This window comes from Rhea pennata, chromosome Z (genome assembly GCF_028389875.1).
Source record: "Rhea pennata isolate bPtePen1 chromosome Z, bPtePen1.pri, whole genome shotgun sequence".
NCBI classification, from domain to species: Eukaryota; Metazoa; Chordata; class Aves; order Rheiformes; family Rheidae; genus Rhea; species Rhea pennata.
The window spans coordinates 56,630,163-56,647,249 of record NC_084702.1 but is presented as its reverse complement, the minus strand read 5'-3'; the positions used below and the strand labels follow the sequence as shown (position 1 = coordinate 56,647,249).

The 17,087-nt window shown below is 46.3% G+C and overlaps 1 protein-coding gene across 1 annotated transcript; it reads right to left on the bottom strand.

Moving 5' to 3' along the window:
- Positions 1 to 266: 266 nt before the first annotated feature.
- On the bottom strand, positions 267 to 10,365 carry CRHBP (corticotropin releasing hormone binding protein). The gene is made up of 7 exons (XM_062600096.1): positions 10,273 to 10,365; positions 9,730 to 9,823; positions 8,940 to 9,097; positions 6,577 to 6,787; positions 5,059 to 5,207; positions 2,474 to 2,591; positions 267 to 943 (listed from the first exon to the last, which is right to left on the bottom strand). Exons 1-7 carry the CDS (start codon positions 10,351 to 10,353, stop codon positions 786 to 788), a joined length of 969 nt encoding a protein of 322 aa, XP_062456080.1. The 5' UTR covers positions 10,354 to 10,365; the 3' UTR covers positions 267 to 785.
- Positions 10,366 to 17,087: the final 6,722 nt, after the last annotated feature.

Genomic DNA, 17,087 nt, shown 5'->3' with positions numbered 1-17,087 from the left:
TATTAAACTGGAACATATGCTGTGTGAATGTGCATGCAAGATTGGCAAACCAAATTTCTGCCCATAATACTACTTTAATAGTCCACAATTTTACAGCGACATATGTTCAAAATTATCATTTCCATAAAACTGCACAAGACTTAGGAAGCTTAACTAGAATGTTAAAAGAGGTCTTCAGAAAAACACAACATAGTAACAATTTGCCAACTCTTTGAATGTATTTATTCATGTTTGGGTTTGTGTAAGGAAGTTTTCATGCTATAAATTTTTATTAAAAACATATCATTAAATAGTACATTTAGAGTCATAAACAAATGAGTAATTTTTACACACACTAATGTTGGATTTCTGGTTACAAAACTGGAAGTGTATTCCACCATCTTATTTTTTTCTGTTTGTATCTGATACAAAAGAATAAAGTTCCTGCATGAAGTTTATACTATTTGTGGGTTTTGTATGTGCTCAGATTAGATACACAGAGGGTTTGTATCTGTTTCCCTAGTCATAGTTACACTGGAAACATAGTCTTCTGTTCATGCTATTGATTTTGGATATAGTAAACGAGCTTAAATACTGCAGAAAAAATATTATAGAGATAGCAAAGATTAATATATTTGTTGTTTTTTCCTGCTTGCTCATGGGAATGATTGATTTGTATGAAAAGAAAAATACGCCTGTACTGTAGAAAGGTTTGATAATAGCAGTTGGTTAAAAGAAAAGCACATTTTTTGAATCCAGCAGAACTTTATTTTCATTTGCTGTGTGAAAATGTGTTGCTTGGCTTATCAGATACTAGGTAAGCAGAATTCCTCAATGCTGTTCTCCTTTCTGTTTTCTAGTTCCTGCAGATCAAGTTGATAATACTCAAATGTCACACGATTGACGTGTTTGCCACTGGAGACCATTCGTAGTACTGTATTGTCACAGCCAATCTTCATTTGGGCTAATTAGGAAAGATAAATGAGATATATGTATGTATGAGTGAGAGGGAAAAGACATATAATGTTGGCACAAATACATACAACCTTGAAAACAAAGCAAGCATTTGTGTGTAGTAATAATGGGCCAACGGTGGTAACACTGACTAAATATCTTTTTCTGTGTTTTTTATAATGGCTTGGCTAGTTCATCCAATGTTGTAACCTTTACTCACACAAATGCCACTCTTCTCACGAAGCCACATTGTCGTATAGATAAGATAGACATGGATAGACAAGACTGATCTATAGATGTCTGTGCCTTGAGATGTATACTGTTTTTAGAAATCCTGAGTGACAGTTAAAGGTAATAGCACCCTACTATGAACATATCCAAAATTAACACTTTGGAAACATTTCCTATTAGAAGGATGTGTGGTTTTGTGTGGTGGCAGTAAGGGGGCTCATGGTAGTAAAGGTATTTAATAGTCCTACTAAGACAAACTCAAATGGCAGTGCACAATACAGGAAAAAAAGAAAAAAGAAAAAAAAATCAAGTATGTCACCAACCACTGCTTTTAGATGAGCTGTTTGAGCAGAGATTTGGCAAAACTCCGAGCACCTTGCCCATTTGAGGAGAATTCCTGAGTCATTTGGAGAGTGTGAGCTGGCAAGATGTGATCTCTCCTGTCTGGCCAGAGCACACTCTCGCATGGCAGGAAAGCACATTTTAATCTCACTGCAGTGCTCAGCATATGCTCAGTACCAGTGCTGGTAACCAACCAGGGCTGGTTAAAGCCTTGAACAGTGCCTGCACCACTAGGTTGTGGTGCCATGAAAGGCAATGGAGAATGCTCCTGCTCTCTAACCCTGAGGAAATGCTACCCCCCCCCCCCCCCCCGTATACTCATTTACACTCCAAGGTCAAATACTCCATCAGCCACACATGCATATGTTTTATAGAAATCTACCTGTGTCATCATTGCTACACTTTTTACTCTTCTACATTAAAGGTGAGTGGAATTGTGAATTGTTGTTTCTGTTCTGAGAAAGAGATCACCAGCCTGGCGTGATTGTGAAAGACAGGCTCAGAGCTCCCCCAAGGTCTGAAGCAGGGAGTAGAAGCTCTGAGGTTTTTGGTGGTATGTTTTTATTTCTGCAGTAGAAAAAACAGCTTTGGGAATGCTGTGCAAGTGAGGAGCAGCTCCTTAACAAAAAATGTAACAGCTCTGCATTCATTTATTACAGATTTCTGAGGTCATAGTTATTAGAGCCTCAGACAGACAGATATCTGTCATATGACAAGAGTTTTAAAAAAATATATAGCTTAACCTTGCTTTGATTACTGCAGGGACGAGTGAAAGTGTTCCTGGGTTTGCTGTACCAAACACTCTAGCTGAATACTTCTTGTTCTCACAGGCTACGTGTGAAGTAGTCTAGTTCACAAGAAGTTCACAGGTCTAGCAGGAAATCCAGATTTGGGTGGGTTCTGCAGAACTCCCTCTAATTTAATTATTTTATCATGCAGAGATGCAAGTGGGAGAAGGAGTTCTCACCAGATCCATGAAAGGAGTGACAGAGATCAGCTAGTGGAAACATTTTGGAAGGGTCTAAGCCAGTTCCTCCCAACAGCTCTACAAAATCTCCCACTCCTGTGCAGCCTGCTGATGGTTTCTAAAAAGAAAAAGATTAAAATTTGTTTATTATATATATTCAAAATTTAACAATTCTCTAGACATGATTGCGGTCAACAGCAGGTATTAGAATTCCTCTGTGCTCAAACCTGTAAGAAATCAGGCTGTTCTTACCCCAAGTAATAATACTTCAATTTGACATTAGCAAGTTAATTTTCTTTAGAGATTCCAAAGAAAGACCTAAGTGGGCTCTGAAAATTACAGCTAGGCAGGTAAAGTGTTGATTCAATTGATTTCAGTGCAGATAAGCAATCTGATCATAGGGTTTAGACATGTAATCAGATTAATACAGTCATGCACTGAGTGTATGCCCACACTCAGCTGACAGGCAGTAACTTAAGCTCCACTGTACTGTACTTTTAGATCCCTAAGCAGTAAGTGTTGCTAAAATATACTATTGTAGCAAAGTTTAGATGAAGTAGGAATTAACCAAAATAGTATTTTTGAATAACAACAGTTTACTCAATATTAGACCCACCAGTCCTTTTATCTGAAAGTTAGTGCTGTTTCCCAATGGCATCCCATGCAGACACCTTGCACACTTTCGGCCTGTGATCCATGTGCTGCTGCTTAAGCATTTGATTTCTCTACCTCTTCTCCTGCTATAGTCCCTTGTTTGTCCTCTGCTGAATAAGCCAGCTCATTTGGCCCCTGTCACAAAGGCCAGCTTTGGAGACGTTTTGGGCACATCTAGCCATCCTGAATGATTGATCTGTCATGTTGCTTCTGGTTCACAGACATCAAGAGGGAAGATGGAGTTCCCGGAGGGGCAAGGACATCTGGCTTTGATTGCAGAATTGGGTCTACAACTGTTTTCAGTTAGTTTATAGGAAAGAAGATGGGCTCCTTCTTGTGTACAAAAGGCTTTAAATTTTATTTATATTTGCCTTGTTTCGCCTTTCTTTTTCTTGCCTAATAAAAGTGGGAGTCTCTCGCTTTCTGATAGGGAAGAGTCAGAGTCTCTGTGAAAATAGTATGTAAGGCAAGGGTATAACTGCTAATTGGTTTCAGCTGAGTCACCTGGAGTTTAAAATCCACACTTTATGTAATACTTGGCTGATTTTATCCTTAGACGTTGTTCCATAAGCTGAATTCCCTGCCTGACCATCAGCCAGTCTCTCTACATACTTACAATACTGACCATCACTCCAGACGACTTCCCACCTGCATACAGCCCTCTCCTTCCTCAGTGTCTGCACCCTGCTTCTTTTCCTTCACTGTATGAGCAAGAATAATTGTCACCTAAGATCCTCCACGAAACTGTTTCCCATGGAATCTTCACCCTGGAGTTCATCAGTCAAAATCCAGCCCTGCCCTCTTGCGCTGCAGTGAAATGGCTCTCACCAGTTTTCAGGGACTTCTTCCTAAATCTCAGACCTCTGTATTGAGTACTGCCACACCCAGGTTTGAAGCCCAGCATCCTCCCAACCTATCATCCTTTCTGCAGTGTTTAAAAGATCAGTTCCTGCTGCTGATCAGCACTCAGGGCTAACCTTTAGTGCCTGACAAAAAAATCTTAGTACTTTCACTCACACTGCCTCTTATGCTTGGGAATCACACAGACTCAAATAGCTTGCTCTTCATTTTGCTCTAAATCCTTCTTTAAAACTTGTCTTTGATGCAATCCACTCAAAAATACAAACTGATGTGCAGAGATCCCTATATGTTGCACTGACAAAAGGGCTGTTACTCTTCCCTTTCTTTATCTATCAGTGGTCTCCTGTATTGCTGCCTTCTCGAGTTCTGTGCCTGGACAGCAACTTGCACATGGGAGAACATCAAACTTTACCTTTCCCATGGTGTCTTAGGGCCAAATTCTGCTCCTATTCTTGAGAACATTTTGAAATTTGTGCTTTTTCAGATCTCCCAAGTACAGGGTGCCAGCAAAGGCTCCTGTCCTCTCCTACCCAACTGCTGGCTACCAGCAAGCACCCAGGTGCTGCAGCTAAGCCCCAGCCCCTGTGTTTTGTGCCAGAAAAAAAATGGAGCAGAGGATGCTCAGGACACAGAGCAGGGGATCTGTCCTAATATGGTGAAAATGCAAATGTGTTTAAGTACCTCAGTGTCTAACCAGTGTCTGTCCAGAACTGTTGCCGAGTTCATTAGCTTACACGCCGTCAGACAACTCTCTGGGAAAGTGCTCCATTCTTTCTAATGAGATTCTTCGCCTTTGCTATGGCAAGCAATATTTGCATGCACTAATGGTACTTTGCATAATTTGATTGCCTCTGCGACACTACAGAGACAATAGCAATACAGACAGACCCAGCTCTGATCCCCGTGGGGGAATCAGACCCCACAGCAGTTGCGCACGTGATCCCGAGCACACATGTCTTAACAGCCGGTGCCAACAGCAGAGGCTGCCCCTGCTTCACCCTCTCCTTCCCTCTTCCAGTCCCAGGAAAACTGCACTTGGTAGTAATTTATTATGGAACAGAAAAACTCACCTTTAAAAAGAGGCCGTTTAAATGTCCCAGGATAAGATCAGATATTTTTATCACCACGGGGTAAATTATAGAAAAGCTGCAGTTTCTGTGCTGATGAGGAATGACCATGGTAAATCTTCCAGAAGGAGTCTGAGAGATGACATTGCAAGCTGGAGAAGATACAAGAGTTACTTGTGCAATCATAATTGCTGGAATGTAGAAAAGTCTTGTACATTTGGTACTCACAAAAAACAGATAATTTCATTACTGAGATGTATAACCAAATGCTGAAAAATATGCATATTGCATTTTCTATATTTCTTACATGGCATTTGTTCTCTAGAAATTCCCTTGCTTACAACGTCCATTGCTTACAACATAGTATCAAGCCTGGCAGAACGTCAAATAGAAGTTGTCAATAGGAGAGCTCCCACCTCAGATTCATGCATCAAGGACTCATGTGGTTGGGGTGGGAACTGCCAGTTTGAAGGAAGCTAAATATGGATGCAGGGTTTTCATTTATTTTTACATCTGTTTTGACTTTCTATTGTCTGACATTGCTAAAATAAAAAAAAATGAGTCTTTTCCTGGTTTTCTTAACTGAGTAGTTCCTTACCCAGGGAAGCATCCCACTGAAACTAGAGCAGGTGAGTGCTGATTTTATTTTAAAGTTCAAGTTCAGCATTTCAGGTAAGACCGTAAGTTACCATCTGTGTCTGCACTCAGCTGTGATGCAACCCAAGGAGGTCTCCATGTGGACATGGAGGCATGCAGTTTCCTCTGCCTGCACTCCGAGGTGAACGAAGACAAGCCAGATCCAGCAGTTGCACAGCATAATCACTGCTGCAGGTGCAGAGCCACACCAACGTGGAGACACGACTACCAGGCTTGTGTCTGAACAGCTCTGAGTAAGAGCGGGCCAGACATGCTGTTATCTTCAGCCTGTGTGTGGCAAGGCGGATGAACCATACTGGTCTGAATAATAGTTACCACATATTTAAGCCATTTCTCCTGTCTTGTCTTGAAAAAAAAATTACCATCATTTGTACCTTGACAGCTCTGAGGCTTAGGGAAATAACTTGCAAGTAGGCCCTTGTAATTAATATCACTTTTCACATAACTATTCAAAATATTGTTCATACTGCTGAACACTTTCAAATATTTTTTCCTTTTTGTTCAGTCAGATCTAAAAATTGCTCTGATTAAAGTCTGTAAATGAATACTGTTCATTCTAACTAAATATGATTGGATGTGACAATATTAGATTGGAATAGATCTTCTTTGAACCAGACAATCTTTGGTTCCTGAATAGAAACCCTGCTTATGTTATATCTTACACTTCACTAATTTTCTTTTTTGCAACATATACTGAGCCTGGATCAAATCCTCAGCCATGCCGGTACACATGGATCCACAGGAGTTATTGGAATTGTTTCAGCTCGAATAGTATCAGAGAGAGAATTCAATACAAACAGATAAACACATTTTGATTTCTGCCCAAAATGTAAGCCTATTTGACAATATAAAAATCAGACTTACGGAAAAGATTAGCATTTTTCTTGACAGTGACAGTAAATCCATTGCCTGGCTGGTGAATCCTGAAGAAGATCATTGCGACATTCTGCGATGATCTGATGGTCCTCTGAATATTGCCACTTTCACAAAAGTCTACGTATCTTTGGGAAGTTGGGAGGGGATGGTCCAAGGAACTAGGAAATTTTTCTCCTTTGAGTATCCAGCCATCAAATACCTAAAGGTTTTCAAGAATATAAACTACTATAAACCAGAGCTTTCTTCCTTTTTTTTTTTTTTTTTAATCATTCTACCAGTTAAGAACAGAGGTAAAGTATGGCAGAGAACCTACTTGTTTCATAGATCTAATTTATTCTGACACCAGATGACTTGTTTAAAGTCACCATTTAAAAGGAAATACTTTGTACTTCTATATTTCCTGACATTTTGCTAATTATTCAACTTCAATCAATAATTAGGAAATGGACGTGTATACACTTCAATGTCATTTTTACTTTCTTCTGGTGGCAACATTGGTGATGTTTTAGGAAGAGACAACTCTTTCTTCCATCACCATGTTTGCATCAATTTTGGAGTTTATTACTATTGTAATTCCACTGTTATTAAGCCACGTTTTTGAATAATTTGATTTGGAAGCCACATCAAACATAGGTCAGTCTCTCAAGCTCTAGGCATTAACTCCATTGACGTGGCCTGTAATTTTCCATCATATATGCTTTACAGTTTGTCTCTAGCTAGCCTGGAGGCATTCCAGAGCATTGGTGCTTCAGCACGGAGGAACAGCAGTTTTGAGGAGGAATTACTGACAGAGGTATTGCTCACTTCTGCCTCTTTCTTTCAGCTTGCCCTAACCACTAGAAAGCAGAACAAATGCTGCCTGCTTGGCTGGATCTTAAGCAGCAACATCTACAAATTGTTCCTTCACAACCAAAATAGCAACAAATTTACTCTCACCATGTTCAGGGAAACGTGTCAGAAATATGTCGGAACTGGAAATCTGCAATAACTCTAGAGTAGCTGAACAGTTACCTTCCTCGCTGTTTCGATTCCCTGCTAGCTGCTCTCACTTCCGCGCTTCGGTTGATTTTCACTGATACCTTGAATGTCCAAGGATCAGATTCTGCCACTGCTTAGGTGAGTAATCCTAACATGAATATGCGTGGGACCTTCTTATAGAAGAGCTGCAGGATCAGTCTCTGGGTTTTCTAGAACTGTAAATTTTCTAAAGTAATGAGATGTGAGTGCTCAAATCGCATCAGGGAAAAGCTGTCTTTATAAATTCAACAGCATAATAAAGAAACTGAGGGCCCCCATAAACAAAGGGAGAAAAACTCCATAAAGCCTCTTGGCATTTTTCAAGCCTTTGCAAATGACTATGTTTAGGTGCAAAATCCTTGGATTCAGCCACAAGAGGCTGAAATCAGCCTCTTCAACATAGCCCTTAGGTATAGCAACTTGGCACACCCAGCCAGGTGCAAAGGATGGAGAGACAGGACTCTCCAGGGGAAAACAAGCAGGGTGTGTGTGTGTGTGGGGGGGGTGCATCTCTCCAAGCCCCAGATTAGGGGCTAAAGGGCAGCCTTTCTTACTCCTGCTCCTCCAGGCTCAGCTGGCTGGCAGGCAGGATGGGGTCTGTGCTGTGTGCAACTGCCACAGTGCAAAGGGCAGAGCTCCAGGTGAGGGCAGGGAACAGGTACCTTCGAGCTTCCCCTTCAGTTCTCCTGAACTGAATTCGGATCTTAGCCAACATTTCTCTCTGCCAGCAGAATGCTTTCATAAAGTTTGTTGGTTCTGGAATATAAATGGCTGTGAGTCATGAAATTTGTTCTGTTCAGAGTGGATGCCCTCAAAAGCTCTAACAGGGCCATTTAAAAGAAAGACTGAAACAATCCACTCAATAAACAGATGCTAATGACCACAGAGCGGGGATCCTGGAGCAGAAATAGCAGTTTAGAGATGTTATCTGCAGGGTTCATATGATTCATGGTGTTACAAAAGCACTAACAAAGTCCTCCTAACTAGCAGGGTGAGAGGGTGAGCTTGTATTGACCAAACTTCTCTTTTCAAACTACCCCCCAGATACAGGAATTTAGAGGTGTGCTCTTCGGTCTGGGAAAATAAAACTCCTGTAAAAGTTCAGGAGAGGCTGTGCTGCAGCTGGGAGATGAGTCCCAGCCTGCACCAGAGTGCACCTTACAGGGACGGGTGTCCCCAAGGGCCGGGGGGTGGTGGTGGTGGAGAGGGACAGATGTCCCACAGGCAGCTGCTTTGTAAAATCCTCCTCCACACACATACACACACACACTCGTGTGTGCACACACTCATCTGCCCCTTCTGCCGTAAGGGAAGGGCAGGACTTGCCAGCTTACCTTGAGGAAATCGCCTCCGTGGCAGTCGATGTTCACAAAGTCATAGTCTATGGTGATGAGCTCCTCGGGGTCCCCGATGAAGAAGGTGGCACAGTGCAGCTGGGGCTGCTCGGCGGTGAAGCTGAACTGCCCCTCTATGCTCAGCATGTCGATGCACCCTGCAGAAACGGAGCCCGGGGACATGCCTCAGCCCTCATCCGGGGAGGGACACCTGGCGCCAGCCCCCACAACAGCGAGGGGAAGGGAGGGAGGGGGAGAGACCCTCCGCTGAGGACAGGGGGAAGGGGGCCAGGGAGGCTCCGCTGAAGGAGCAACGAGCGCTCAGCATGTGCATGCACAAGCGCGTGTGATCGGAGAGAGGCACTCACCTGCCCAAGCATCTCTGAACTGAAAACCGTGCGTGTGTGTGTGTGTGCGTGCAAGTGTACAAACCCTCAGTTCCTCCGTATTTCTCTCTAATCACAGCCTTCCCACCCCTCCCTTCCCCTGGAGCTCACAGCCCTGCCCTGATGGTTGCCTCCATCCCAGGGACGATGTGAACCCCCCCCCCCCCCGCTGCTGGATCTGAACCCCAGCTCTGAGCTCACCTCTTCCTCCTTTGGAGCCCCATTGCCATCTGCCTGCCTTAACCACAATTTCCTAAGGTTTTAAACATTTTTTCATTCTCCTCCACCCCTCTCAAGAAGTACCTTGCTCCCAAATAGCCCCCCTTCCTCTTCCCTAGCCCCCAGCCTGCCTCAGGGCTCTCCCCCACGTCAGGAGTCCCCAGCAGAGAACTAAAGAAACTCACTGAGCGACCGCCGGTAGATCTGCCCTGCAGACAGCTCTCGCTTCAGATCTTCGCTAAGGAGCAGAAAAGGCTCATCTTCGCCAGCATCCCTCACCTGGTGAAGGAAACAGGGCGAGAAGAGGCTGTGACAAAAGGAAACGCGGGCCCCTCTCTGCACCTCCTCAGGATCGGCACCAGCAGATGAAATCCCTCTTCCAAAACCAGCGTAGCTGTGGAAGAGCTTTGTCGGAAAGCTGCCAAGGGCTAAGGCAACCCGCCTGAGAGGGGAACAAACCCGGCGCAACGGGGGTGAGCCCGAAGTCCAGCGCGCAGCGAGTCTCTGAACTCCTTGGCAAAAATGCAGGTTTGAGAAAAGGGAAGTTAAACAAGGGCAATGGGGAGGGGGGGACGACTGCTGCCTTCGCAGTACTCTTGCAGTCAGGTGCAGGTTTAATGCTGGGGGTCGGGGGGAATAGGGAGGGAGAGGTGAGAAGCAGGATGCTCTGGAGCTGGAAACGCAAGTTGAGGGAAGGCAGGATAAGCCCCGCGCAGCGCGTTGCTCACCTCTAGGTACCGGGTTTCCCCCTTCAGGGCTGCCAGGAGGATGAGGACGAAGCGGCACTGAAGCTGGAAAGCAGAAGGCATGCTGGCGCTCCCCCGGCGCCCGCCCGCCCGCCCCTGCCTCTCTGCCAGGGCCGCGCGTCTCGCGGGCTGTGCGGATAGGCGGCAGCCGGTGGGGTATCCTTGACAGACTCTTTTTATAGAGCAGTCGGGAGGGGAGGCACTTGGTCCCCGTACTGATAGGGTAACCCATGGTAACTGAATTCCTCTCTCAGCGACACAGCACGCGGGTATGACGAGGGTCCAGATCACAGCCATAAATTTCCAAGCCAGCCGTGCTCTCCTCGCTGACGGATGTCTTCCCTACTCACCTGCCTGGCAGGGCTAAAAACGCTCTCAGGAGAAGCTGCCCGTCCGCGTGCACCTGGGACGCCGGCAAACCAGACGCGCTTCCAGCTGCTCAAAGGCAAAGCTAGAGGCAAGGCGCCCGCCGCAGGCACGTCGGACCCACGAGGAGCGAGGGCCGCCGCGCCGGCCCCGACGCCAGCGCCGTGCTCCCGGGCCCCGGCGGGCACCACCGCTCGCCCCACGCGCGGCAGGAGCCCTACACCACGCGCCTGCCTGTTTCCCCCCGCCACCCCACGGGGCTCCTCACCCGGAGCCAGCTCGGGCGAAGAGCAAGCGGCTCGGTGCCGGGGGAGGTGGGGAAAGGCCCGGAGGAAACCCCCTCCCTTCCTCCCGGCCCCGCATAGGAGCTGCCCCGGCTCTCGCGGGTGCAGGGGACAGGAAGGGTCCTTCGGGGCAGCACGGGCTCCCCCAGGTCATGCCCAAGGTGCCCTCAGCAGAGCCCAGGCCAGGCACTTCCCACGGCACGGCCAGGCCACGTCCCAGGCTGCCCAGCCATGCACAGAGCGGAGCGGGGACCGCGGAGCAGCCCGGCCCGGCGCTGGACCCATCCTGCCCGCCCTGGCCCTCCCCGTCCTGCACCAGCAGATGAGGCTATGCATACGGGCAAAGCCAGACAGCCCTCCATGCCAGACAGCTTTCATGCAGAAATCAGGAAAACAGGGTTCCCGGAGGAGTATTTCCTGCAGGACAGCTAATATTCCTCCAGTTCCTCAGCCCTGATCCTCAAGGGAAACCTGCAGGATGCCTTCACGAGTGAGCTCAAGGATTAAAAACTCGTAACTCTGCAGAGTTCTGATAATCATTAACTCAGCAGAGATACTAGTTTTATGGCTCATTCTGCTTTTCCCCCAACCTGACCCTGGATGAACCCCATGTGCTCTGCAGGCAATTACTTTTTCAGTCGCAGCTCTCCTAACATCTCCTCCTGCCCTCCTCTTCCCCAACAAATTGTCACTTTGGTTAAGCAGAACCTCAGAAAGATACGTTCCAGCCTTGCAAAGCTTCAGGTTTGCTGCTTCTGAGGCTTCCACACTGAAACTCTTTGTTTTTCAAACTACTTGTTGGTCTAATAAGAGATCCGTAGATCCAGCTTTATTATTACTTTAATGCACACCTATAATATTTCCCTGCCCCTGTATGGCACTTCTGTGGTTTTGCTGTATCTATGTGGCTTTCAGAGCATAAAGAATATTAAGGAAACAGAAAACTCTCATATTAGCTTTGACACAAAGCTGCTTTTAAATGTTGTTAAAACTGCTTTGGGGGGCTGAGTAGTTAACTGTTGGATGAACCAAGACTGGATTAATTTGTCTTCATGTACTTGCTTTGCAATGTTTAAATACAGTGATTTTAGGCAGGGATTATCAGAAGCACCAAGGGAGTTCAGAATCCAAAATGCATCACAGTTCTTTAGGAATTACAAGGTTTCCTGGAAAACTGCAGGGTTCAGCCCCTATCAGACAACAGGAAGGTTGCTATGGGTGGTAAGAGGAGCAACCTGGGGCCATCAGGACCCCAAGGGACCAAAGCAGGCCTCCATCCAGTGGCTGAAGGATAATCTAGCGTTGTTTGCTCTCTCATCACATGTCTGCTTTCTGAAGGGATGCAGAAAGTCAGGATTAGAGTATAACAGACAGCTCTTTACTTGTTCATGAGAGCAGGTCCACAAAAAGCCAGAGTTTTGACTGCAGTGCCTGGAAGCAGCACCTGAAGCTCTGCTTTGTGCCAGTAACAGCCCTGACCCCTCTTCACATTTCCTCCCCTCCTCGAGGCACTTTGCAGAACCCAGGCCCAGTTTTGGTTAGGAGTGTCCCAGCTACCCTGCCAGCCACCAGCCTAGCCCTCATCCCCCAAGTCCTTGAATGTCTCTTCAGCACACAGGGCAGTTTTATCAGATGAGAATTTTACAGTTATTGAAGATTTGGTTAAATTCAGCTGTAGAAAGAAGTAGAGGACAAATGACACTGCATCTAAACCATTTGCCCAATATGATCCATTGAACCAGTTGTTAGGTGATCTGCTCAGGAAAAAAAAAAGTGTACTGACAGCCATGTCAGCATATTTAAAGCCTTTGCCCATAAGTAGCTCAGAGCTGGGCTAAGGTTGCATTAGCTGGGGGAAGAGAGGGGCGCCCAGACTAGCAGGTAACCCCTGGAGCTGGCTGGAAGACAGCAGGCTCCAGGCAGGTGAGGTATGGGGACTGCCCTTCTCTAGAAGCCTAGGGATCACCTTAATATCTGTTGCAATTCCTTAGTCACACAGCACCTACAACTGGTTTGCATTTCTTGTGCAGCACCTGCAGGAGTTTGGTTTTCAAGTGTTAAAGACATCCTTTATAATATTGTACAGGCTAACTCAGACTCCTGCTGCTGTTTACATGGACCTTGGTTTTAACAGAGGTGCTAATGCAACCTGTTGTCTACTCTGCATCATCTTCTACCTTCATACTGCAGCTCCACGCTAAATTAGGGCTGATGAAGCATGATGACATCCTGCCCATTCAGCAAAAGCAAAGCCCTTCACTTAGAGCTTCAGTACCTGAAGAATTCCCTGTTCCCTCAACCCCCTAAATGCTCAGTCGCTTCCTTTGTGCAGCTGCAACACCGCTAGAACAGCACATGCTCGGGATGGAGAGGCGAAGAGCGACATGCAGCGAGGTGTGGTTCAGGCTGCCTGCGAGGCTGCCAGCCTGCACCTATGGCCTGGATCTCTGCCCTTTATTCCCTCCAGACCCAACTCAAAAGCAAGCACAAGAGGACAGGGGAGATTTGTGCTCACCTTTTGAAGGGCGTGCTCTCAGAGAAGAGACAGGTTCACCTTCCAGTCCTATAACCCAGGTGCTGGCAAGCAAGAGGATAAGGGACTCCACCTCCTCACTTAGCACCATTTCTTCCTCACAGGGCATCACAAGTCCCCTTTCCCATCTGAGATTGCTTGCCTAGACCTTGCTCTAGCTCTGTTTTTGTTCAAGGCCATTGGCAGAGACTGAACTCTTGAAGAAATCTGGTTATGACTAACAAAGCAAAGAAAAAAAAATCAACGTTTTAAACAGGGTTCAAACTGTTCCTACAACAACTTGGAAGTGAAAAAGCACCTTAAATGTGATATAAACCCTTGGGCAAATGGGGAGGGTGTCATTTTTCTTTCATTAGGTTGAGTCATGATAACACTTCATAGGACAATTTTTTTGTTAACATCAAATTATATAACATCATAAAACACATTTCCAGTCTGACCTTGCTATGGGCTAAATAATCCTGTTTCTTTCATATTAACTCCTCGGCTCTGCTGGCAAATGCTGTGGCCATAATTCATTTCTGAAGCAGCTCCTCCCCTGGCATAACTGATGGGAAGGTGCCCCACCAGCGAGCTGCCAGTCTGAGTGCAAGTGTCACCGACCCCACACCACCATGGCACTCTGATATGGCTCAGAGATGTTGCTAGGGGACCTCAGCCATTGCACAGCCTCAAGACATTATGGCAGTGATTTGTGGGTGGGTGGTTAATATTTTTAACATGTTTCAGTTGCACACTTGGGAGAATCTGCCTGCCCCATGGTGAAAATTGTGTTGTGCTCAGAGGTTGTAGGTGTCTTGTCAGCTATTATTTTAGAGAAGAGATCCCAGCTGTGGTGAGAGGTGGAGAAAATAAAGCTGAATAAAGCAAGTAATGAAGCAAACCCCATTTAGCCTCCCCCACAGAGAATAAGCAGTGCTCTGTACTATAATGCAGATAAGTGTGCTTCCTTTCCACCAAGGGTAAGGTGGTCAGTATACTAAAACTGTGACGATGCCCTTGGCATCAGGATCAGTTACTGAGCAGCACTTGAGATACAGATACAGGGCCCGGGCCAGGGGCTACAAAACAAACAGGACCCTCATTCTCCAAAAGGGTCCCTTGAGCATCCAATTCACCAAAGCACCACCCTGACATGCTTCAGTTCCTGTGAAAGACCATTTTATTTCAGCATTGGCTTCATCACAGACACATCAGAGGCCCTGACCTCCTTGCTTTATGCTCAGAATCAAAATCTCATCTTCAGCACAGCTCATCTGCTGGGCCATCCTGGTTGGGGCTGTATTTTAAACCCATCATTTTTTCACCCACCAGAGCATCTCCCTCCACAGCTGCAGCCAGATTCCCGGTACAAGTGGCCAGAGCAGACTCAGCCCTCGCTCTAACACTAAGACTTCAAACAAGAGTTAATATTTCTATATAGATGCTCATCCCCAATGCAAAGCCTAGCTTCTTTTACTGCAGAAGATAATCTTGGTGCCAGCCCACTGCCATGTCCTGCAAGAGCCCACTCTGCTCCTCTACACCAGCAGCTTCGTGAGCTGATATGAGCAGCAGCAAGCCTGCAGTGATACAACACTACCAACATGAGCAAAGAGGATTCCTCCCTCTGCTCCTCTGCTTTGGGCACTTTGTCCTCTGCTGTTAGCACTGATTTTTCACTGCTGCTCAGAGCACTGGCTGAAGAAATGTGGCACAGGGCAATGCACAGTGTGAGATATCTGGCTGAACTTTAAACTTCTTATTGTGTTACCAAACATTGCACTGAGCTGCATTTATTTCCCTTATGCCTGACCTTGCTGAAACTCAATTAATGTAGGGACTAGCTCTTTCCTTTCCCCACAGTGTCTGGGTGACATAGTACTACCCAGTCCTTGCTGTTTATCACGTGGAAGCAAATCTCACACCAGTGTTCACATGTTCCTAGTCTTTGGATGAAGGGATTGCCACACACCACTTGCATTTATATATATATGACATTTGACCTGCTGTGATTCCTTCAGTACATTATCCCTGAACAGTGGGATTAGATAGCCCAGACAAAGAAGAGAAAAACCTATTGGCGCTGAAATGTCCAATACTCTGCATTTAAGGCTAAATATTCAGTCCTTTCCTTGCTGGATTTTATGCTAGCCATCAATTATTGCTCTGAAATACTGCCATGGAAAAGGAACCAAAAGTAAGGCTTTACACCAAATAACAGCCCTAGAGGTCTTTAGGAAACCACATGCTCAGTACAGACTCACACAAGACCGACTCAAAAATTAAGAGAGTGAGAAACTAAAGCCCAAATGCATACACAGAGGTCCTGCTTCTGGTCTGCTCCCCTCATCCCATCAGTCATGACAGAAAACATGAGGTTACTAAACTCATGTTCACTACTTACAAGCCATTACTAAATACTTCATTTATATCGACCACCCTTTCACCAAGCCGGAGGGCCGACAGTGAAAGTTTTCATATTCCTTCATGCCTCCATCGCCCCAAGCTGCTGAGCCTCAACACGTTGCTTTCATTTTCAGGTATGAAGGAGCAGTGGGCCCATGCGCCAGGGCACTACTTTGGAGCATCCCTCCCTGGCCTAGCAGGCCTGGGATTTGCACAGCCACCCTGGCTCAGGCTCTTGGGGGGGGGGGGGGTGTCGCATTTTTACTGCACTCTGGTGCAATTTCTTGGGTTGAATTCATACATTTATAGAGCAGGAAACCATTTCCTACTACTATGTAGGACCTACCAAAACTTAGGACCACTTCTTAGGTCCACTCCCTTTATTTTCTCCATAAGAACCATTTCCCTGTACCTCTGTGGGGCTGAAAACAGGGGTCTCCTGAGTCTATACCCTAGGGAGCTAGCCTAGGCCCCAAAGACCTTGCAGGGAATGGCAAGTCTGACCTCACGTGCAAGGGCTGGGCCAGCTTGGCTCTCAGCTTTCAGGAGACAGGACAGGGACCCTTCTCCCAGCACAGGCTGCTTGCCTTCCCAGCAACACTGCAGCCACCAGGAACAAACACTTGTCCACCTCCTCCTGGGGATCTGACTCTTACCTATAAAATCATGGCCAGGAGATTATTAAGGACTGTTCAACTGACCTGCTCAGGCTACTCAGATCTGCTAGCCCTTTACAGGGCTAAAGGTACAACAGCAGGTCTCCTTGTTCAGTTACCTGTGCTCAGCTATCTCCCAGCATCCCTTCACCTGCAGCATCCTCTCATTAACAACTCCCCTCTTCCTCTAATCTCTTCTGGGTTCTGTCAGGATGCACACACCAGCACACAAGCAGGTCCAGCAGTAAGCACACAGCATGCTCCAGAAGTGGGATGAAATGTTTTGCCCCACTGACATGAAGGGCAGGCTTCCCTTCTGGCCACAGGCTCTGCCATTGCTCCAGGCCCATCCCCTGCTTCACAGCCAGTGGGCAACTTCTGGCTGTGTACCACTCCCTGAAAAGAGAAAACCCAAACCAGTGCTCTCCTTCAGCATCAGTATTGGGCTGTCACCCCACTTGGTTTGGGATTACCCATTTCTGATTCCCAGGTATTACCCCTACTTTCCCCCCTCAGGGAATGTTTTCAAATGGTTTTAATTAAATCAGGTTTTAGCATATGAAGAGCCTG